This window comes from Diabrotica undecimpunctata, chromosome 8 (genome assembly GCF_040954645.1).
Source record: "Diabrotica undecimpunctata isolate CICGRU chromosome 8, icDiaUnde3, whole genome shotgun sequence".
NCBI lineage: Eukaryota > Metazoa > Arthropoda > Insecta > Coleoptera > Chrysomelidae > Diabrotica > Diabrotica undecimpunctata.
Window position 1 is genome coordinate 42,133,520 of NC_092810.1, and position 23,808 is coordinate 42,157,327.

The 23,808-nt window shown below is 34.1% G+C and overlaps 1 protein-coding gene across 1 annotated transcript; it reads left to right on the plus strand.

Annotated features, from left to right (window-relative positions):
- The first annotated feature begins 1,112 nt into the window (after positions 1-1,112).
- On the plus strand, positions 1,113-23,808 carry LOC140448385 (uncharacterized). The gene is made up of 3 exons (XM_072541473.1): positions 1,113-1,286; positions 7,650-7,867; positions 23,459-23,808. Exons 1-3 carry the CDS (start codon positions 1,229-1,231, stop codon positions 23,777-23,779), a joined length of 597 nt encoding a protein of 198 aa, XP_072397574.1. The 5' UTR covers positions 1,113-1,228; the 3' UTR covers positions 23,780-23,808.

The following is a 23,808-nucleotide window of genomic DNA, read 5'->3' on the forward strand; positions in this document are numbered from 1 at the left end:
CTCGAAACAGCTCCGTTGAGGTTTCCTTAAACCATGTTCTTAAATTCCGCAGCCATGATATTCTCCTTCTACCGGGTCCTCGCTTACCTTTGACTTTACCTTGCAATATAGACTGCAGCAGGGAGTAACGGTGCTGATTTCTCATAACGTGTCCCAGATATTGCAATTTTATGCGTTTCATCGTAAACACAATCTCTGGTTCCTTCTTCATTTTTTCTAGAACTTCCTTGTTCATAATCCTTGCTCTCCATGATATTCTCAGCTTTCTTCTATAAAGCCACATCTTAAGTGCTTCAAGTTTTTTAATAGTGGTGTCTGTAAGCGTCCATGCCTCCGCCCCGTACAACAACACAGAGAAAACATAGCATCTCAAATGTCTCATTTTTGTATCTAGGGATATGTTGTGACTTTTAAAGATGGCGCTTATTTTGTTAAAGACCGTTCTTGCCTTTTCTATGCGGCACTTTATTTCCTGTACATTGCTCCACTGTTCCATACCGTTCCATCGTTCCACCGTTTATAATGGTTCCCAGGTAGCAATACTGTTTTACTCGCTCTATCTGCGTCCCATTAATGTATAGATGAGCCCCATTTATATTCTCCTTGCTGATAATCATTTGTTTCGTTTTGTGGGTATTAATGTTTAGTCCGTACTGTTAACTGTACTCGTTTATTCTGTCCATTAGCCTCTGAAGTCCCTCTAAACTATCTGCTATCACCATGGTGTCGTCGGCATATCTAACATTGTTTACGCTTTCACCATTTAGAAGGATGCCTTCGTCTATTCCGTAAAGAGCCTCGTTAAAAATTTTCTCTGAGTACATATTAAATACCAACCGCGATATTTATTTATTATTATATTTATATTTATTTATTACTTTTTTTCTTTTATTAGTAAGCAATAAATTTCATATAAAGTCTGGCACAAAAATCGCAGCAAAACTTAAGTCTCAGGTGTAAGTATCTTGGTTTATCTCTTACACTAATACAGGATGTCCTTCAAACACTAGTTGCTAATCATACACTCCAGTTTATGCTATAGATTAAATTAACGAATTCTTAAAACCACTTGTAGAGTACTTTGTTATTGTCAATATAAGTAGTTTATTTGAGATAAAAAGTACAATTAGGTAGTTGATTTTCTACAACACATTCTGTCTCGTTCATTATACAGATAATTTTATAAAATATCTAGTGTTTAGTAGGTATATTCTCGATAAACATAAATATGTTTATTAAATATCTATTCATCTCTATTGCTATACTTGGTTGTGTTTTCGCAGAAAGTGAGTACAATAATTTATGTTTAATTAATATTGCAAATGACCACAATATTTAAAAAGAACCCGAATACCATATATATTTACGGGGATACTACAGCTTCTGCCGCATCCCTCATTCTGATCACTACCTTTTTCGGTCGGTTCATTCCTTCTGATTTATGGCTCTCTCTCTCTCATAGATTTCCTTGATTTCTTTTTTCCGTTATAATACTTATCTTCCTCTCCTTCTTCTGTTCCATGAAATCATTTATCTTTCATTTTTCTTACATGTCCGTACCATAAAAGTTGATAGATTTTATTGTATGATATGTTTATATTTTATTTACCTTCTTCTTATTTCTTTATTTGGAGTATGATCAAGTCTGAATTTCTGACACGCTCTTCTTAGATAGTCCATTTCTACCATTTTCAGTTTTTTCTTTTCTTTCATCATCATTTGCCAACATTAAAATCCTTCTTCTACTTCTTCTTGCCTCTCCAATGTGCCTGCTGTAAATTGGTGTTCTATTGTTTTCAAGGTCTTTCTACTGATCGTTTTCCTACTGGAACTCTGGTCATTTTTACTACTCTATTTGTTGTCATTCGGCTTATATGATCATTTCATTCTACTCTTCTATTTCTTACCCAGTCCTTCGTTTTCTTTACTTTGCATGTACGTCGTATATCTGTACTTCCAGCTCTGCTGCATGGGTTTTTTTTTGGAAAACTAACATAATAAATTTTCTGATGGTTATATTGAATTGTGCAGCATACGTTATATATTATCTTCGCTTTGAGAGAGTAGTATTGCGTCGTCTGTATGGCAGAATATTTTATATTTTGGTATTGTTTTTTAGTTCTTACTTTTATTATTACTTTATCCATAATAAGTTTGAACAATAGAGGACTCAGGGATTATCCCTGTCTTATCCCATTGCCAACTTCAATAGGATCAGTTAGTTCTTCTTCTATTTTTATGTTTATTGTGTTGTTTGGGTATATTCTTGATCGTTTTGATTATTCCTTAAGGTATCTCTCTTGGGTACAATAAATAGATAACCTTCTTAAGGTCCATAAAACACAGATATGCCGGTTTATTGTATTCTAATGATTTCTCTTGCACTTGCCTATTTATAGATATGACGTCGGTGCATGATCTTCCCATTTTAAAAGCTTGTTCTTCTTCTGCTAGTGTTATAATTTCATTCAGTTTATTAGTTATCACTTTAGTTGTTAATTTTATTGTTTAATAAATTAATTTCTCTGTAATTTTCCGGGTTCAATTTGTTTTTCTATTCGATGAAAGATATCAGGATGCTTGACCTCCATTCTTAAAGGATTCTGTTTTATTCTATCATTTTTTTGATCAGTTTTAGTAGTTGTTTGTTTGGTCAGATCTTGTCCTCCGTACTTTAGGAGTTTGTTCGGTATTCTGTCCTATTCTGACGATTTTCTATTTATTTTTAAATTTCGTTAATGCTTCTCTTACCTCTTCCTCCTAAATATTTATTTCTTCGTTTGACGTCGCCTCTGGCGTTCTTGATTCATTATCTTCACCTTTAGCAAATAGGGATCGAAAGTTGTCTGCCCATATTTCCTTCTGAACCTGTTTCTTTTTTGTTAGTTCGTTTATCTCTTTTTTCATCCTCTGATCATTTTTCATATTTCTTTTTGTGTTCCGTGGAAATAGTGTTACATCTGTTTTGAGAAGCTCTGCCAGTATTCTCTTTTTATTTGTCTAACTAAAATATTTGTTTCATTTCTCTTTTGTTTATAGTGGTTGTATGCCTGTGTCGTGTTTGTCGTGTTATGTATTATAAAAAAGCTTTCTTCCTTTCTTTACATTTTGTCTTTACTTCCTCTCGAAACGATGGGGTTTTCTTTTTTGATCTGTTAGTGTTTGTTATTTTTCTCGCCCCAAGTGATTCTGTTGCTGCGGTAATTATGATATTTTTAAGTTTTTCCCAGCGTTCCTTGATGTTATCGTTTTCTGATATTTTAATTCCAGCAATCGTTTCTAATATTCTTTTTCTTTATTAGTATTCCGTGGATTCCATATTTAGTCCTTCGACTCTGATTTTTGTTTGTGTTATCGTCGCTTTCTTAGGTATGAATTATTTCATGATGCTTCTGATTTTACATAATATTAGGCATCTTACGTCGATTATTCTTGATGGATGTTAATCCATCTGTGTTGGTTATAATATAATTCATCATAGATCTTTGTAGATAGATCTTCATAGATCAACATTCAGATACGTATGTTAAAATTGGTTCTACAACTGACCTGTAGATTATCGTTTTTTGAGCTTATTTAGAACACCATAATAATAAGTTTATTGTTTGTAGCACACACTGTTTTGATAATGATCATTTATTTGAGTTAACTGCTTCTAGGCGTTTAAATTCCGTGCATTATTAAAATTTCTAATAAAAAGTTGTGGTTCTCTTTCTTAGTTCTTTATTGTAAGATATTCCGTTTTGTTAACGTTAATGGTGAGTCTCTAATTTTCGTATTTATCGCTTTCCTTTTGAATCATATAATCAATGTCTTTCTCATCGCTTGCTATAATCACTTGGTCACCTGCAAAGAAAAGATTTGCTTTGTACATAGTCACTCTAACTTTTAAAGTTACTGCTCTAAAGACTTATTTTTAGTGCAGCCATCATTGTGCTAAATTTTTAGCCCAGATATTCTACATTATCGTAATCTTCTTCTTCTTCCATTTGTATGTAGGCTTTAAAGCCTGTTTCTTCTTCAATATAAGCCTCCTAAATTTTTTAAATTATCGCACCATATTTTTCTTGGTCTGCCCATACTTCTTCGTTCATTTGGTGACTATCTTGTGCTACTCGTACTATCTCACTCTCTGCCATTCTACTAATGTGTTCGTTCCACTCCTATTTCCGTTTTGTCACCCACCTATTTATGTCTTCTATATTTCATGCTCTTCTTATGCTTTCTCTTCTTATGCCTATCCAACAGACTTGTTCCTGATATTCATGAAGTATTTTTATCTCTGTTGTTTCTAGTAGTCCTCTTGTTTTAGATCTGTCATGTCTTGTCTCTGCCGTGTATGTTAATACAGGTCTAATTGTTGCTTTAGAGATTCTTGTTTTGTGTTTTGTCTTAGGTGTTTGTTCTTTCATATTGTGTCATTAAGAGATCTCGCCGCTTTACTAGCTTTTAAGTTTTGTTGTACTTTTTCTTCAACATCTCCGTAACTAGTTATATCTATTCCTAGATATCTAAACCTTGCTTCTTGTTTTATTATTTTCCCATTATTTTGATTTTATATCGTAGTGGGTATTTGGATTTTTACATTTGGTTTTTTCTAATGATATTATTTTATTGTATTTTTTGGCTGTTGTATTAAAGATGTGTGTTAATCTTTAGAGCTCGTCTTCTGTCCCGGTGATTAATACAGCGTCGTCTGCATAACATAATATTTGAATTTCTTTGTTCCCCATTCTGTAACCATGACATTTACGTACTGTTTGTATTATTTAGTTTATTTTTATATTATCATATGAAAGATAAGTGGTCTTAACGAGTTACCCTGTCTGACTCCGCTTTGTACTCGTATAAACTGTGTTAGTCTTCCATTTATATTTGCCTATCTTCGATTATGGAAGTAGATGTTTTCGATGGTTTGTATAATGTTGATTAGTATGTTTCTTTTATACAGTAGGTGTAAGACGTCTTTGACTTGGATGCGATCGAAAGCCTTTGTTAGGTCTGTAAAACATTTATATGCTGGTTTATTGTACTCGATGGTCTTTTCTGTAATTTGACTTAGTATAAATACGACGTCTACCAAGGATATTCCGGATCTGAATCCTTGTTGTTCATCTGGTAAAGTTGTTAGTTTATTGATCTTCTTGGTTATGTTTTGTGGTAAGCTTAAGTGCGGTGCTCAGTACATTTATACCTCTATAATTGTTGGGGTGTTCTTTATCTCCTTTCTTGAACATTAGTATCATTATGCTGTTTCTCCATAGGTCTGGTATCTTGCAGTGCAATACTAGTATTTGTATAAATTTTGTCATCTCTAGGGTTATACTTTCTCTTTCGCATTTTAGAACTTTGATGGTTATTTTGTCTGGTCCTGACGACCTTCTCGTTTTGGGTAAATTTATGGCTATCTCCACTTCCCGAAAACTTACATATATTTTGTGTCTTAATTAAGGTACGTTATTGTGTTGATTATTATTTTCCTTTCGTTTAAAAAGTTCCATCAGATATTTTTCCTATTTGTTTTATGGTTAGTTATTGTATTTCTTCAATTCTGCAATTTCTCTTCGTTAGTTTCTTATGTATCTCCATATTTGTTTTTGTCTACTGTAGAAGTCGCTTTTCATTTATTTTGTAAACTGTTTTCAACATTTATTTTTTGTTCTTCTTACCTACTGCTTTGTTTCATTTCGTATTCATCTATAGATGTCTCAGGATTCTGGAGTAGTTGATGGTATATTGTCGTTGTTTCTTGTGTTCAGTATGATTTTACGTTTTCCTAGAGCTTCTGTTGCTGCCTCTTTAATGTTGTTTTTAATTTTCTTCCAACTCGCGTTTATATCTTCAATGTCGTCTATTTGTTTTAGCTATATCTTCTGTGCTAGCCTCCTTTGGTACATTTCTCTTGTAAAGTCGTTTCACAGTGATTCTACATTGAATCTTACCTCGGCGATTTCCTGTAGAAAATGTTTTGTTGTTTCAAATTGTCATTTTTATTTTTGCTACTACTAGTTTGCCTTCACTCCCTGCGTCTGCTGAATTTAAAGTTCAGATATCTAGAATCTGCTTTGAAGGGATTTATCTATTAATGACTATAAAATTAGTCACAGATTTGTGCTCCCTGGAGTTTTCAAATGAAAATTTATATTGAAGTTTATGGTCGAAAAATGTATTATTGATTCTCAGTTTGTTAAAAGCACAGATATTAGCCATGAGTTCTCCATTTGCATTAACATGGTTTTCATTAAATCTTTGTTTTACTCCTGGAACTATTTCATTTCCGATTCGTGCACTAAAACCACCCGTAAGAATTAAGGGTTCTTCATGAGGTAGTTCATCCAAGATGGTTTGTAATTGTTCGTAGAATGCCTCTCGTTCCTCCTCGTTGTAGTCCTCGGGGCTATAGATATATATGACATTTAGTTTTTGGTAGTTCATTGTGATATTTATATATATTATTCTTTCGGAGATATACCGGCAGTGATTTATGTTGTCTATCTTTTATGGACAAGTATACCTACGCCTGCTCGTCTTCGTTCTTCTTTCTTCACTCCACTGAATGCTAGAAAATATTGGTTATAGTCTCTTTGGCCTTTACCTTTCCTCTTGGTTTCTTGGACTCTTTAAATGTCCATGTTTTTATATATCAGTTTTTCTCGAATCACAAGGTTATCGATGAAAATGAAAGCCTTTTCTATTTTTTTACGATAAAAATCAACACCATCAAAATAGAATAAGGTAACAATACAACACTGAAAACTTTGTTTTTAAAACTTCCACAAAACTTATTTTAAATTCTTATCACTAGAGCTGTTTCGGCTGATTGCCTTTCTCAAGTGATCTGTTTTTGGCATGGGTTTAACACTTTATAGTCTCTAATGAAATAGGTTGAGGAGGGGAGAACTGTTTGTCGAACTGTTTGTTGAACTGTTTGCAAAAATAGTCAAACACATAAAAAAGAAAGGACCAACACCAGCTTTCAGAACAAATAACAACCTAGGCAAATATATTAAAAACAACAAGAGCCAACATAAAAAACACTTACACAGTGGTGTGTACAAACTTAAATGTGGCGACTGCCCAAAAGCTTACATTGGTCAAACTGGTAGAAATTTTAATAAACGAATAGCAGAACATAAAAGGGCTTTCAGTAAAAGAAAAACAGATTTTACATACGCACTTCACCTTCTAGATCATAATCATTCTTTTAATGAAGAATTTAAACTTCTTCACATTCAAAATAAAGGCCTTAAGCTATCTTTGTTAGAATCTATGGAAATCAACAAATTAAAAAACACAGATATAATTCTGAATGACCAGCTTGAGACAAACAGTTCTCCCCTCCTCAACCTATTTCATTAGAGACTTTAAAGTGTTAAACCCATGCCAAAAACAGATCACTTGAGAAAGGCAATCAGCCGAAACAGCTGTAGTGATAAGAATCTAAAATCAATTTTGTGGAAGTTTTGAAAACAAAGTTTTCAGTGTTTTATTGTTACATAAAATGAATTTCCATCAAGTAACGGTCGAATCCATCAATTATAGAATAAGGCGCTTATTAATTAATTCGTGGAATGGACAAATGTACGGTTTTGTGAAATAATTCTGTTAAAAAAGTTTATAAATCTCATTTCATATGCCGGTGGTTTCAGGTGAATATTTTGAATGGAAAGACTACAACCGTACTAACATACCTGATAATGCGGTGGTTGTCGATGCGCAAAGCCCACGCGGTACTGTTTATCTTGGTGTTATAACTCTAGTTGATACAGAGAATATTGCGCTGATACCTGTGAATGTAGTTGGAGGAGCGTGGTATGTTAATGTTACCCTCGGACGAAGACCTTATGTAGCAACTAAAAATATTAAGGTAAGAACTTCTTACATAAATTTATATCCTCTATACATTATATCAAAATGATTCACTGAGAAAACTGAGGAAATTGTTCATCTTGTTTGACATGAGCCAATACACGATATTCTAGAAAATCTAGCAATATTTAAAATATATAACTGTAATTTTGTTAATAATATAAATAGATTTGCAATCTTAATCAAATATAAATTTACTTACGTTCAAGCATATCTTGGATTTTTCATAATTCCGAATATGTAATTAAATTCGTTGTTAAAGATAGAAACTGTAGTGTTTTCCTTGAAATTATTCTATTGCTTAACAGGAGCAATAAAACGAAAGTTCTTTGGCTTGCTTAATTTAAAAAATTAGTCCTATAGCTAATATATACATCATCAACCTGTATGTGTCCACTACTGGACATAGGTCTCCCTCAGCTCTTTTCAATCTGTATCTGTCTTGCGCGGCTTGCATCCAGTTATTGCTAACACGTTTCAGGTCGTCAGTTTATCTAGTTGGTGGGCGTCCTCTGCTCTGTATTGCTTCTTGTCTTGGTCTTCACTTGGCAATACGTTTTGTCCATCGGTTGTCTGATAATCTGGCGACGTCTTCTACCCAATTCCATTTTTGCGACGCAATTTTTTCGATGACGTCTGTGGTTTTTGTTCTACGATGTATTTCTTCATTTGGGATTCGGTCTCTCAGAGAGACACCCAACATCTGACACTCCATAGCCCTCTGAGTCATGCAAATCTTATTAACTACCTTTTTTGTGAGTGTTAATATTTCCGCTCCATAAGTGAGGATAGGTGGTAACACACATTGGTCAAAGATTTTCCTTTTGAGGCATATAGGTAGATCCGATTCAAATACATAGTTTAATTTACCAAACGCTTCCCAGGCTAATGGTCACATGTCTAGTTATCTCTGCCCAACCAAAGTTCGTGTCGTATGTACTTATACGATGTAGACTGTACAATATCCCTTTTAACTACAGCTATATTTCGATTTAGCACCAGATTTAGTAGATAGACCAGATTAGTCATTTGTTGGAGTCTTCACATGTTCATATTAATTTTTAGTCCGACCTCCAAGGAAGCATGATATAATTTTTCTAACATTATTGTTGCATCATTCACACGATTGGGTATAAGGACGATGTCATCTGCAAATCTCAAATGTGTAAGCTTCTCTTCATTTATTTTGATAAAATTTTCGTTCAGATGTGCCTTCTTACAAGTATGTTTAAAAAGCGTCGTTAATAGCTTTGGAGAGGCGGTGTCTCAGCCGTACTCCTCGCTGTTTACAGAAGTTATTTGTTTCCTGTTGAGATAAACTTACACTGGCATTTTGGTAGATATATTTGATTATGTTAGTGTAGCGATGGTCCATTGGGTATTCTGTCCATGCTTTTAACATTTCCTGATGGCTCATGATATCGAATGCCTTCTCGTAGTTGACAAATATCAAGGCCAATGGTTTGTGGTATTCTGCAGGCTTCTCTATCAGGTTTGTTATCACTAGTAGGTGGTTGGTGCTGTTTTCCGGTTTCAAATCCAGCTTGCTTTCTAGGCTGATAGAATTTTACTTTAGCTTCTTCTTTATGTGCCGTTTTCTACCGAAGGTTGGCGACCATCAAACGATAGGTTTCTCTGTTTTGTGCCGCATGTATTATGTTCGCGGCTTCTGGTATTTGAAACCATTCTCTCAAATTTCTCAGCCAGGATTTCTTCTTTCTACCCAAACTGCTTCTACCTTCAATCTTGCCTTCCACGATAAGCTGTAGCAGACTGTACTTATCATTACGGAACACATGGCCTAGGTATGACGCTTTCCTCCTTTTAACAGTTGTTAACAATTCCATCTCTTTACCCATTCGTCTTAATACCTTTGTGTTGGTCACTCTGTCTGTCCAAGGTATTCTCAGTATGCGTCGATACAGCCACATTTCTAGAGCCGCTAACTTCTTTATAGTTGCTGCTGTTAACGTCCACCCTTCAACTCCGTAAAGTAGCGTAGAGAGTACGTAGCATTTCGTGGCGCGCCATCGGAGGTTAACGCTTAGGTGGCGGTTGCTTAAGAGCTTTCTCATTTTGATGAATTGGGATCTTGCTATTTCAATTCGGATCTTAATCTCTACATCCGGGTCCCACTTATCATTTACTGTATATCCCAGATATTTAAATCGGTGTACTCTTTCAATACGTTCGGCTTCAATATTCAGGTCGATATGTTGAATGTTCTTTTTACTGATCACCATAAATTTAGTTTTCTTTCTATTGATCTTCAGTCCAAATTGGTTGCCAATTGTATTTACTCTATTTAGCATCATCTGTAAATCTTCGATATTATCGGCCAGTATAACAGTATCATCTGCATATCGAAAATTACTTATTGGTACGCCATTAATCTTGATGCCCTCGTTGTACTCTTCCAGTGCCTCTAGAAATATTTGTTCCGTGTACAGGTTGAAAAGCAGTGGCGAAAGAATACAGCCCTGTCTAACCCCTCTAGAAATGGTTACGTTTTCACTCACCATATGTCCATTCTTCATGTGGGCTGTTTGATTCCAATATAGATTTTTTATAATCTGGATGTCTTTAGTGTCAAGTCCTGTAAGATGTAATAGTTCTATGAGTTTGTCATGTTTGATAGTATCGAATGCTTTCTCATAGTCGATAAAACAGGCGTAAACATCTTTATGTTGATCCAGACATTTTTGAATCAAGACTTGTATTGCAAAGAGCGGCTCTCGAGTTCCAAAACCGCATCTAAAACCGAACTGTGTTTTACTTATGCTGTGTTCTAATTTTGCTCGTATTCTGGAATGGATAATACGCAAGAATACTTTAAGGGTGTGACTCATTAAACTTATAAGGCGATATTCACTACACGTCTTAGAATTCGATTTCTTGGGAAGGGGCACAAATGTAGATTTCAACCAGTCCGATGGAATTTGACCAGTATCGTATATCTTATTAAACAGTTCTAATACTACATTCAGGTTGTTCTCGTTAAAAACTTTTAAAAATTCGACTGGTATTTCATCGCATCCAGTTACTTTCCCATCTTTTGTTTGATCTATAGCTTTTATCACCTCACTTTTCAATATTTTTGGTCCATTCAGATCAAGAGTGTTCGTAGGAATATGACGATAATCCGTAAACAAATCTTTTATGTAATTTGCCCAAGTCTGTAACTGTTCTTCTTTATATACAATAAGTTTGTTGTTCTCGTCTATTAACCTACCAAACTGTTTTTTCTTGTAAGTATAAGTAAACTCCTTGATTTTTTTATGCATATTAAAACTATCATGTCTTCGTTCTAGCTCTTCTATCTCTTGACATTTTTCTTGTAACCATTTCTCTTTGGATTCTTTTATCTTTCTGCTGACAGTTCTATCCAGTTCTTTATATTGTTCGGGATTATTCTTATTTTCCCTCCTTCTGTCCAAAAGGTGTAATATTTCATCTGTCATCCATTTGTTCTTCTTCTTCCGCTCGTAGTCACCAATGACTTCTTTCGCACCATTGCATATAGCGTCCCTTAAGTTGATCCAGTCTTTTTCAATATCATCAGTATTGGTTGTTAAAGCAACATTACTATTAATGCTATTTGTAAGCTTAACTTTTATCTCGGGATTTCTAAGTTGATCCATATCTAATCTTTTGTTATTCTGTTTCTGGATTAAGGTTTTTAGTCTGACTCGTAATTGGGCTACAAGAGGATTATGATCAGAGTTTATATCAGCTCCAGGATATGTTTTGGCTGATATTATTGCGTTACGGAATCGTTTGTTAATTGTTATAAAGTCTATCTGATTTCTAACGATGTACCCAGTCTTGTCCTGTGGTGACGTCCAAGTGTACAATCTTCTTAATGGTAACTTAAACCAAGTATTAGTGATAATTAAGTTTTTCTCCTGGCAAAACTGTATTAGTCGATCACCTCGCTCATTTCTTGTTCCCAACCCATACTTGCCAACTACTTCACTGACTTCGCCTTTTCCTACTTTGCAGTTAAAATCCCCCATTACCATGGTTATGTCTTGTTTCTTTAGGTTTTTTATGATTTCGTCTAATTGTTCGTAAAACTCTTCAACTTCTTTATCAGTATTCTCAGATGTGGGAGCATAAACCTGAATTATATTTATGTCTAGAGGGTGCGCACTTATCTGGATCAACATGCAGCGTTCTGAATATGGAATAAAATTTTTTATATGTTTTTTGATTTTATTATTTACTAGAACCGCTACTCCATGCCGATGGTTGACATCTTCTTCTCTGCTGCCTGAAAAAAATATTGTTGCATCCTCCTTCTCGCACTTACCATTACCTGGCCATCTTATTTCACTCAACCCCAGAATATCAATTTTGAGCCTCTTCATTTCATTAATTGCGTTGTTTAGTTTTCCAGTCTGATAAAGAGTTCTTACGTTCCATGTAGCTATCTTAACAGTATTTTTTCTGATATTTTTATTTGTTTTATATATATATATATATATATATATATATATATATATATATATATATATATATATATATATATATATATATATATATATATATATATATATATATATATATATATATATAAGCGGGGATCCTACAGCTTCTGCCGCTTCCCGCATTTTGATCGCCATCTTTATTTATCCAGTCGCATATTTTCCACGCAAGGCCTGGTACCCACCGTTGCGTGGCCGGTCTCTGATTTCACATCGTCCAGCCCGGGAACTCGACGACGCCGGTTGCTAATCGGGTCGCATGGCATATCATCTTTAAATCTCCTACTCGTCATGATGGTTTTACTAGGGATATATAATGTGGTAGTCATCCCGTGGCTTTTCACATCCTTATGCCGTTGACTACTTAATAGTTCCTCCGCCTTCGAAGCCGATTTTTCAACTCCAGGGCAAAAGAGTGTCCTACCACTTACCAACTCATCCGCCTGAAGCCGTTGGTAAGCAAGTGGGAGATCGCTTATACCGGCAATCACTCGGTATTGAGGGATTTAGGAGTGTGTGAATGGCGACTTCTTCCACCCAAACACGGTCAAGAGGTGAAATTTTCGCCATATCTGGCTACCCTCACTTAGTTTAGCCTGCAGACCAATGCAGTTGCCCGGGGTGTGGCACGTGGAGCCATAAGTGAGAGTTAGGTGTCTTATGAGGACCAGTTATCAAGAACCATTTCCCGTCTATGACGCTCGATGTGGTCGTTCCAATAAAAGGTACTACCTCTATAACACAACCCTACACCCCTTTTTTACTTTAGCGTCCAGTCTTTTTTTTGATAAATTTTGTAGAAAGTTTATATATTTGTAAAAGCAAACTAATAGAATTCTCATTACTTGTGTAATCAAATACTGACTGCATTGTTGGATTAAAAAGGTGATTTTCATTGGTAGACGCATTCGGTGAAAAGCTTGGCAAAACCCTGGATAATTTTATTTCAACCTAGCTTGATCGCTTCGATCACTACTCCGTTATCGTCAGGGGATTTGTTATTTTTAATTTCTAAGTACCATTTTGATTTCCTGTGAAGTTATTTCTGCCATTAATTCTGATCCCTGATTTGTGATTATGGGCAGGGGCTGATCTTGTCTTTCGTCGCTGCTCATACATTTTGCAATAAAAGAATTCGACAATCTCAAGAATTTTGGTTCTATCGGTAGTAATGTTTCCATCTTTGTTTTTTATTTTGTACAAATTTTTATTGCCTATGTTGTTCTTATTTTGCCTTAAAACTTTTGAACTTTTGGTTTCTTGAATTATTTAAGTTATTTCTTTTGTATTGTTTTCTCTGAATTACGTCTTTTCGGATTGACCGGTGGATGTTTTTATTTAATTTCTTTATTGTTGTGTAGTTGGAGCCGTATTTTACCTACGGTCTTCTTTTACCTATAAGCTCTTTGGTATGTTGGCTTAGTTTTTCTTTATGGGTCAGTACGGTCGGGCAGCACTCCCTTTCCGTTTCTTTTAGAGTCTTCGTTATGCCATCATTTGCTTGATCTATATCTTCTATTTCATCTTGCAAGTGTTCTATACATCTGCTTATTGTATCTTCATATAGGTCGTTCTTTTCTGTGGAAATCCATTTCTTTTCCCTTGTTTTTAGGATCATCTTTATTCTTTTCAATTTGAAGATTAATATTATCTTAGCTCGGATTAATCTGTGATCGCTTCTTATTGAAAATGTGTTGAGTACTTTGATGTCTTTAATTATTTCGTTTCTGTTTGTTATGATATAATCTATTTCATTTTTAAGCGATCTGGGCTGATCCATGCCCATTTACGCCGAGGCTTTTTATCAAAAAAAGAGTTCATCATAAATAAATTTTATGTCGCCATATCCATACTTATCCATTGCTACTTCCGCATCATCTTGTTTTAATTCTATTTTCGCATTAAAGTCGCCCATAATTATTGTGTAATATACTGGTGTGGCATGTAAAGCTGTTTCTAGGTCCTCATAATATTCTTCAATTTATTTATCCGAGTGAGTAGTCATTGGGCATCTGGATTACCTTAAGGTTAACATACAAAAATGGGGCTTATGCTGATAATTTTAACTATATTTTGTGTGTGATTTCTATGTAAAACTAATACTACTCCACGACTAAAAGTGTCTTTTTCACTTCTAAAATATAATAAGTGTCCTGATTTAAGATTTATTTGGGCCTCTCCTCTATCTTATTTCGCTGAGGCCGATTATGTTTCATTTTATTTTTTTCAGCTCTTCCTCTAGTTGCATAATATTCTGGTCTGGTATAAGAGTTCTAACATTGTATAAAGTAATATGCATTTGTCGCTCTTTGTAGTAGCCTGATTTTTATTCGGAGATTCTTAGCTTCTGCTTCAAACCTGTTCCAACCGCAACCTTGGTTGGGAGTGTTGGAGCCGCCGAAGACTGAGTGCCCTGAGACTGAGAGTAATTTCGTCTTTCATGGAAAATACCTTTTGGGGTTTTAAGCCATTAAAACGCCGCTTGGCTAGTGCATGTTGGCGAGGAGGTTTGGAAGTGGAGGGAGGAATGGGTGGAAATGGGAGTGCTTTGGGTTTGGACTTGGTTTTCCCGGGGATGGAAGGCTAGGGAAATCCATAAGCTCGCAGGTGTGCTATTCTTGAAGTAGATCTCCAAAAAAGTATCCACCCGCTACTCATAATATGTACATATTTGTGACATAATAGAATGTAAGAATATGGAATGGACGGATATTGTTGTATAAAGTTATTAAATATGTCGTTGGGAGATCGCCTGGGAATCACGAAAAACTCAAAATATTTAATTATTATGCACCTATAGTTTGGCAATTTGCCTTCCTCTATTTAAAAATAAATCTCACCTACAAAAAATGAAATATTTTTATAAGTATGAAAAACTATAATGAGAAAAAGCTTGAATGCTCACAAATACGAGTAGTTACTATTATTACTATTTCTACAATACCATTTTCAATAAGCTTTCTACATACTGTTGGAATAACAATGTACTCAATTCTCACCCATATAAAAATAGTACGAATTTATTTAATAAATTGTGGCTGTTGACAGCGGAAAATAAATTACACATACGAATAAATGTTGACAATATATTGTTAATATTAATTGAAAAATGTTATACGTCAGTAGTTCAGAAAACAAGTAATTTTAAATGTAAAATTCCAATATTAACAGTGAACATGATAATAAAAAAAAATAAAATAAAAAATACGAGGGATTAAAATATCTGTGTTTGATCAGAGATCACCAGAATAAGACGACGTCATTTGCATAAAGGTACAACATTTTGGGTCTGACATAATACGAGAAGAAATACTTGACCTTCTTTTGGATCCATTTAATATCATATACAGTGTGTAAAAGCCAAATGGAATAAATTCATCATTTAGGTTACTGTACATATTTATAAAAAATCCCGAAACAAGTCAAATTTAAATTATAACTTGACATTCTTCAACGTGAAAATGCAACCCCTACCTTCAACCCCCTTAGAATGACAGGTACAACCCCCAATTTTTAAAATAGGAAGTATAGGCTTGGGATATATCGTTTGAAAGGTCTTTTCATTCTCCATTCAAAAATATAGTCGCTTTCAAGTTTATTAAGATTAATTAAGATAAAATAAATTAAAATCATGTGGTTACCGAAATTCGCTAAAATACAATCAAAACTAAAATGTAATGCAAAACGTAATAAAATGTAGAACACGAAAAAGAACTATGAATGTTATTGAAGTAGATGTTCAAAATGTTCACCGCGAACGTCTTGGCAACATCCTAATCTCAAATAAAACTGTCTTCTAACATTATTTAACATAACAGGCGTGATCGACCTAATCGCAAGCGTTATTCGTTCTTTTAAGTCATTTAAATCAGAAGGTTTAGTTTTGTACACATGGCTCTTCACATATCCCCATAAAAAGAAATCTAATAATGTAAGATCAGGTGATCGCGCTGGCCATTCAATCGATCCTCGCCTCCCTATCCACCGATTGGGAAATATTGTATCGAGGTACTGCCGGACATTAAGTTGGTAATGTGGTGGTGCTCCATTCTGCTGAAACCATATCGTATTCACTGGAACTTGAGGGTTTCCTGGATCAGGATATAAATTTGCCAAAGTTGGAATGACATCATTTTGAAGTAGTGCCAAATAATTGTTGCCATTCAAGTTGCCCTCAATGAAAAAGGGACCAATGATATTGTTTCCTGCAATCCCTGCCCAAACATTAACCTTTTGAGGGTATTAAGTGTGTTTTTCTCTCATTCAGTGAAGATTTTCCGTGGCCCAGTAGCGGCAATTTTGCCGATTAGCATAACCGTTAAGTGAAAAAAGTTCTCCTATCAAAATCGTCTTCCATGAGCTCCTGAGTAGGTATCATCCTATAGGGATGCAATTTATTTTCTTTTAATATGTTTACTATCGATGTATGGCTAGCATTGAATGTAGTGGATGCCTGTCTACTCGATGTATGTGGATTTTCCTGAAACTCAAGCAACACATCTAATTTGAGTTCATCACTCACTGCATTGGCAGCTGCTTTTTTTATCTACCTTACATGACCAAACTCGCGAAACTGCTTCTCTATTTTACTTATTGTTCCTTGGGATATAGGCGGTAAATTATGAAATTTCTCATGAAATAGGCAAGTTACTTCCTGTTGTGTTCGGGTGTTATCTCCGTAACCAATCATTTGTAAAACTGTTATTTTATGCATTTCCGTTAATCTAACCATTTTTTCAGAATTGAATTGAACGAACTTTTCACTTAAATTAAAATACTGACAACTTAAATAAAACAATTTACTAATGCGTGTTAAAATAACGTTGCCACGGAAATTCTTTGAAGTTTTTTAATGGTTACGATCTAAAAACCACATTGCTATGGTTTTTGTTCACTTTCTCATTATCAAGACCTAAACGGGAAATAAGTTTTGAGTATATTTTAGCGAATTTCGGTAACCACATGATTTTAATTTATTTTATCTTAATTAATCTTAATAAACTTAAAAGCGACAACATTTTTGAATGGATAATGAAAAGACCTTTCAAACGATATATCACAAGCCTATACTTCCTATTTTAAAAATTGGGGGTTGTACCTGTCATTCTAAGGGGGTTGAAGGTAGAGCTTGCATTTTCACGCTAAAGAATGTCAAGTTATAATTTAAATTTGACTTATTTCGGGATTTTTTATAAATATGTACAGTAACCTAAATAATGAATTTATTCCATTTGGCTTTTACACACTGTATATAGAACAGATAGGGTAACGGGTACAATGATTTTGCCAATTTAATTAAAATTGTAAATTGGTACATTTTAAAGTGATATATTTTGTAAGCGTTTTTAATAGCAATGAGACATCAAATTTTGTAAAAACTCAGGTTATTTTAATCAGAAATAATAATATAATATATTATATTATTATTAACACAAATTTGAATACTTATAGAACTACACATTTATTGGTCATACAAACATAGTTATTGGCATATAGAATTACAGTTATTGGCCATTCATAAAATTCCTAACTTTCTTTTTTTGTGTATGCAGATAAGGCACACAAAACTATTTAAGTTTTCAATTTCTTGTTGTCTTTTTGCACACGTACCAATATGGTAGGTAGCCTCTAACACAAAATAGACATTTTATTTATACAGACAACTTTTGATTTAGATATAAATAGGATATTATTATAGGAACAATAATAACACAATTCAGTAAACAAAAGGTTATTTACAGGTGGGTTGGTGTCGTCTGATTGTTTCACCGTTATATCTGAGAGAATTTGTATTTTTTCATGTTCTGAATATCCCTCAGTTTCAAAAAATACCTTTCTTTTAGCCGAATCACCAGCACGTATTTCTTTGCTGGTTTCCAAATTTGTACATTTGCTTTGGGATGTATTCTTCTTCAAATTTGATGAATTCTTATTGTTGCAGACATAAAAAAATATGTTATCAATTGTCGGCAGATTAACATTTTCCTCTACAGAATCAGGAAATTGGTTCTATGATAATTTTTGTTTTTCTTTGAGGTTAATCACTTCTGGTATATGTACTCTAACTCCACTTATCAAAGTAGTGCTTTTGATTGTATGATCAGTAAGTGTGTCTGCTTTTAAAATATTTGTATCTGTAATATCACCTGTATTTACTGTAACATTTGCTTTATTTTTCACAACATGTTTGACATTTTTTGCTTCCCGAATTGACTCTTGTTACAATTTTTGTATTACTTTCATCCTGATTTCCTTGTTTTTTTTTGACCTTTATTGTTTGCTTTTGCGTCAATTGGCTTTTGTTCTAATTTTATTTTTTCTTGCTCTGCTTTTTCTTTTATTTTACGTGTTTTACGTGTAGTTCTTGACCAAAAAAAGAATTTGTATCTGAAATTGAGGTGTCAGTTTCTTTCGATTATGAGTCATCTTGATTAACTAAAGGCAGAATATTGGATGTAAATTGAATATCTTAAGTCTTTGTATCCTCTCTGGCATCTTTTATATTATATGTAATATCACCATTTTTTGAAAGTTAAACTCGAAAATCTGAAAGTAGATTTTCTTCTGTAATAAGAGAAATATCTTGTACGTTGCATATGATTTCATTGCTACCTACAGGGTTAAGTGTAATATCTGAAGATATGGGTTTCTGTGATGATAGAGGTCTCTTGTATATTATTTGTAATTCCATCTGTCTCTGTGGTCTGAATCGTGGATAGATCTATGGTATTTTGAAATAAATTAAATATATTAAAGAGCAATTTTGAATCTCCATTTAGTTCTTCGCAATTATCCAAACTTTGAAATTCTAATATTTTTACGGCCCCAACTGTATGTACAAAATCTTCATATGTTATTGATTTTGTCATAGAAATAGTGTGATTAATACCTTAATTCGAGTCTGATCTTTCCTAAATATTTGAAATAGTCTATTGCTTCAGGATTCCATGGATAAAATTCAGATGCTTTAAAGCCATTAATTATGGAATCTGATTTTATTTGACTAATGGCTGTGTTTAAATTCTCTTTGGTAACTACTGATTTCGGGTTTTCGCGTCTAAACTTTAATACTGCCCAATTCCAATTTTTATTTAGTGGTTTAATCGAGCAATATCTGCAGGTTGTAGAGTAGAGTAGTGTAGGTTAAGTGAGTTTTATGTCCATCAACGAACAAAATGACTGGAAATTTAGTGATTTTTTTATCTAATAGTTTTCATTCTTCATTCATCCCGTATCGCTACATCTTAGGCCCCATTCTCGTGGAACGGAATTAAGAACATTGCTAGAAATTCGTTGGTGCTGTTATTTTTTCAGATACTGCAAAGATAAACATAATCGTCAAATTAACTTTAGAGTGATGCTCTATTTGATACACATTTTTGCTTCCCTTTACAGCCAAAAATCATTTATTTTTGGGACACAAGGAGAAGCAGATTTCATCCCCATTTAAAACACTTGAAGGGTCTTAAAAAGTATCAATGTAACCTTTAAAATGCAAGTAGTATTCTTTAACACCGATGAACTATTTTTTTATATCTTTTTTAAACACAACTGAACTTGCTGCCGTTACCGCTTCTGGAGTTCTGTCACTTAAATCTCGGTGTCTCTTTAAAAAGGATCTATACCAACCTCTTCTAGGCCGGTTGTCAGTAAAAGGATTGGCACGTAGATTTGCGCCAAGAAAACCTTTAACCGAGTCTTGTATATCTTCCACTTTTACTGGAAAACCTTTGTCTTGACATGTTATGATCCAATTCTTTAAACGATTCTCTTCCTCCAAACAAAGAATAGGATTGAGACCAAGGGTAGTTCATAATGACGGTATTAGATGTTTGTTTCGATACAGGGCAGCGGCAAGTCGCTTATACGTATTTCGACCTCTTTAGGTCTCATCAAAGCAGTATATGCCACTGCTCTGAATCGAAACAAAATCTAATCCGTCATAGACCAATAATTATCGAAATAACTATTTACAGACGTAACAACGCCATCTAATAACAACAAGAGAACTCATACGATTTCCTACCTGGCGAAACTGAATTCAAATTTTTACCACTGTACCTTCTACAACTTGCAAAGCAAACAGCTTGATGCTTTACTCGGCAATGGAATCTAAAACACGCATTCCACATGCCGTTCATCATGGTCAAAATTCGTAGTAAATTCAGTTTCTGGTAGGTACTCCAAAACGAGTAAAGAAATAAAACATATTGACAGTATTAGACTTTTGTTTCGATACAGGGCAGCGTCAAGCTGCTTATACGTATTTCAACCTCTTTAGGTCTCATCAAAGCGGTATATGCCACTGCTCTGAATCGAAACAAAATCTATCCCGTCGTAGACCAATAATTATCGAAATAACTATCTAAAGACGTAACAACGTCATCTAATAACAACAAAAGATATCATACGATTTCCTGCCTAGCGGAACTGAACTTTTTTCAATAAATTTGTCGCTTGCTCTAAACTGCAGTGTTGCTCTTCGCACATTAAATTGTTCAGTGGCTTTTCGTTGGATAATGCCATTTTCTATAGCCTGAAAAGCAGACTGAAGATCTTGTTTTGTATATTGTTTGTGCTACGTTTTATCTTTCCGGATATTTGTCATTTTTGATTCGAAAAATAAAAATCATTTAATAGTAATAATGCAAGCTATAATCGGATGTTTGAGATTTAATTTAATATGCTTACATTAGCACTAATTTTATTACAACTAATTGTAATTTTATAAATACGAATCCGGACAAAAAATAAATTCTTATTACATATTACAGTTATTGGCCACCCTGTGGTTTAGTGATTAGCAGTCTGCCAACCACTGGCTATTGCCTTAAAAAAATTAAAATATGCTTAAAATATCTTATCTTGGACGAAACTAGGCTAAAAAAATCGGTTGCCTGTAAAGTCGGTTTTACGGGCGAAGATTTTACGTGACAACGTCTTTTTCTCGGTAGAATATTTATTGATATGACTGAATCGACTGAATTACGATTGATTGCAAAGTGATTTAAACTAATAATTTACTTAACACTATCAACATTTGTCAATAGTATGACATAACCTATAAACTCAGTTTCTCAACTTTTGTGTCAATCTAACAATTAATCAATCAATCATAGTTTACGACAATGAAATATTAGTGTACAATTATTTACCTTTATTGTTGTAGTTGTTGTAAATTACGAATCTAAGCACTCCACATTTTCACTACAGACACAGCTGACGATACTTTAACCACACGTGTGAACTTGTATTATGACGCTTTCTCGGTTTTTCAACGCCAAGAACGCTCGAGAAAGACAGAGACACAAGCACGCACCGATTCAACGCGCCTAATTCTCTAGTGCTGCGCGCGCAGCGGACCGATCATGTTTGAGTGGGAGAGAGACGCAAGGCATTCGCCGGTCCGGCGGGCCTCTCTCTCGTTCGGTGACTCATCGTAACAGACGTGAGCGGGCGTTACACTTTTTCATGAGTGACTCCGAGCCACAACCTAATTTAAGACGTTGTCACGTCAAAAGCCTAAATTATAATAAATATTTTAATTTAAAGTAGGTACAGCAATTGGCCGGTAGGCCTATCATTATAACACGGACATATTTAAGATATAGTGCTTGGCCACTCAAATTTACCGCCAAAAATTTATAACCTTACTATTAAAACTACTAATAATGTAAGATGTACCCCACTAAATTGCCCTAAAATATTAATATACCCAGATACATAATACTATTAGTCAAGATAACTCACCTCATGAATAGCCTTCCTTAACAAATTAAAAAAAAACTCTTAAAACTGGATGCACCTGTTAAGCTTCCAACAACACACGCCCTAACAACTAGACAATATTGACTGGGAGAGATGATAGCTAAACAAAATATATAGCAATGTTGCCAAATTTCAATGCAAATAAATTTATTTCCTTATATTTTCTGAAAATCTTAATATTTCGGATTTTTGTAAAAGTCGCCAATTACTACTGACCGGCCAACAACTGTACCCATTACCCTATAATACCTGTAATGTAATACAGGTGGATTTTAAATTTACGAGAATAATTAACTGTTAGTTAGGGATTACATAAATAACTCTACTATTGTTTAATCCGCAATATTAAGAAATACTTGTATCTCTTGTTCAGAAAGTTAATATTGCTTAATAAAAACGTCAAATTGGAATGTCTTTGTCACATACACAAAAATCTGTGTACTGTGGCAGTCGGATCTTGTTTCTGAAGCATATTTCAGTATAGTGGCTTTATAAGTTCTTGATTTTATCTGTGTCTTGATGTATATTTTAGTCTTGCCATGTAGTGTTATTAATCTATTTGCTTTTTGTAATTGATCTATAACTTTTTTGTCTAAGTCTACCTAGGTGACCTATCAGACTACGCACCATTCGCTGTTATATATTTTCAATATTATTATATGGAGCTGAAACTTGGACATTAAATAAAATGCAATTTAAAAAAAATTGAGGCTTTCGAACTCTGGTTATACCGCAGAGTATTAAAAATATCATAAACTGATAGAATTACAAATAAAGAAGTAGTGAAGACAGTTGGTAACGAAATAGAACTAATCACCACTATACAAACCAGAAAACTGGAATACCTAGGCCACGTGATGAGGGGACCAAAATATGAAATTTTGAGACTTAATACAGGTAAAGATTCAAAGAAGATCTGTGTGCCGTAGGCAGAACTCATGGTTGAAGTGATTGGTATCAATGTAGATCGATTGATTTGTTTAGAGCAGCAAGTCAAAAATAAAAATAGCCATTATGATTGCCAACCTCCGTAGAGAGACGGCACTCTAAGAAGAAGAACCTAGGTGACCAGTGGAATATCATAATAGTTTATTTTCATTAATTGGATAATTTTGTCCAAAATCCAATAATTTTGCTTAGCTAATTATCGTTTATTATATCGTTTATTGTTATAAATGTATTTTCAACAAAATTTATATCAGGCTAAAACTGCATTCTAAATTTTGAGCTAATAAATTCATTGAATTGAACTTGAATAGATATGATATGACCTAGCTTCCATTAGCATTTTATTAATATATCAAATCGTTATACACATTTATCTTCTATTACAGATTGCGTGTCACAAAGATAAAGATTTGGTATGGAGAAGCGCGAATCAAACAGTGTTTGCCAGTCTGTTTGATCGAGATGACTATACCCCTCTACAAATTGGATGGGAAGCAAACTCCCGCTTAAATTACAATGCATCTATATACGTAGGACAAGGCCCCACAAGCGGAGGAAATTTAATAGGAAAAATCTATCGTGGTCTTAAGGGCTCTCCTTATCAACATGAAGAAGGGATACTATATATAGACGGTAATGGCGATGAAGTGCCATTCCAGTTTAGGGGTGGGGAGTATCAAATTGCTGTTTCTTTAAAAAACGAGTAACGAAATAAAAATTACTAAATTCTTAAAAA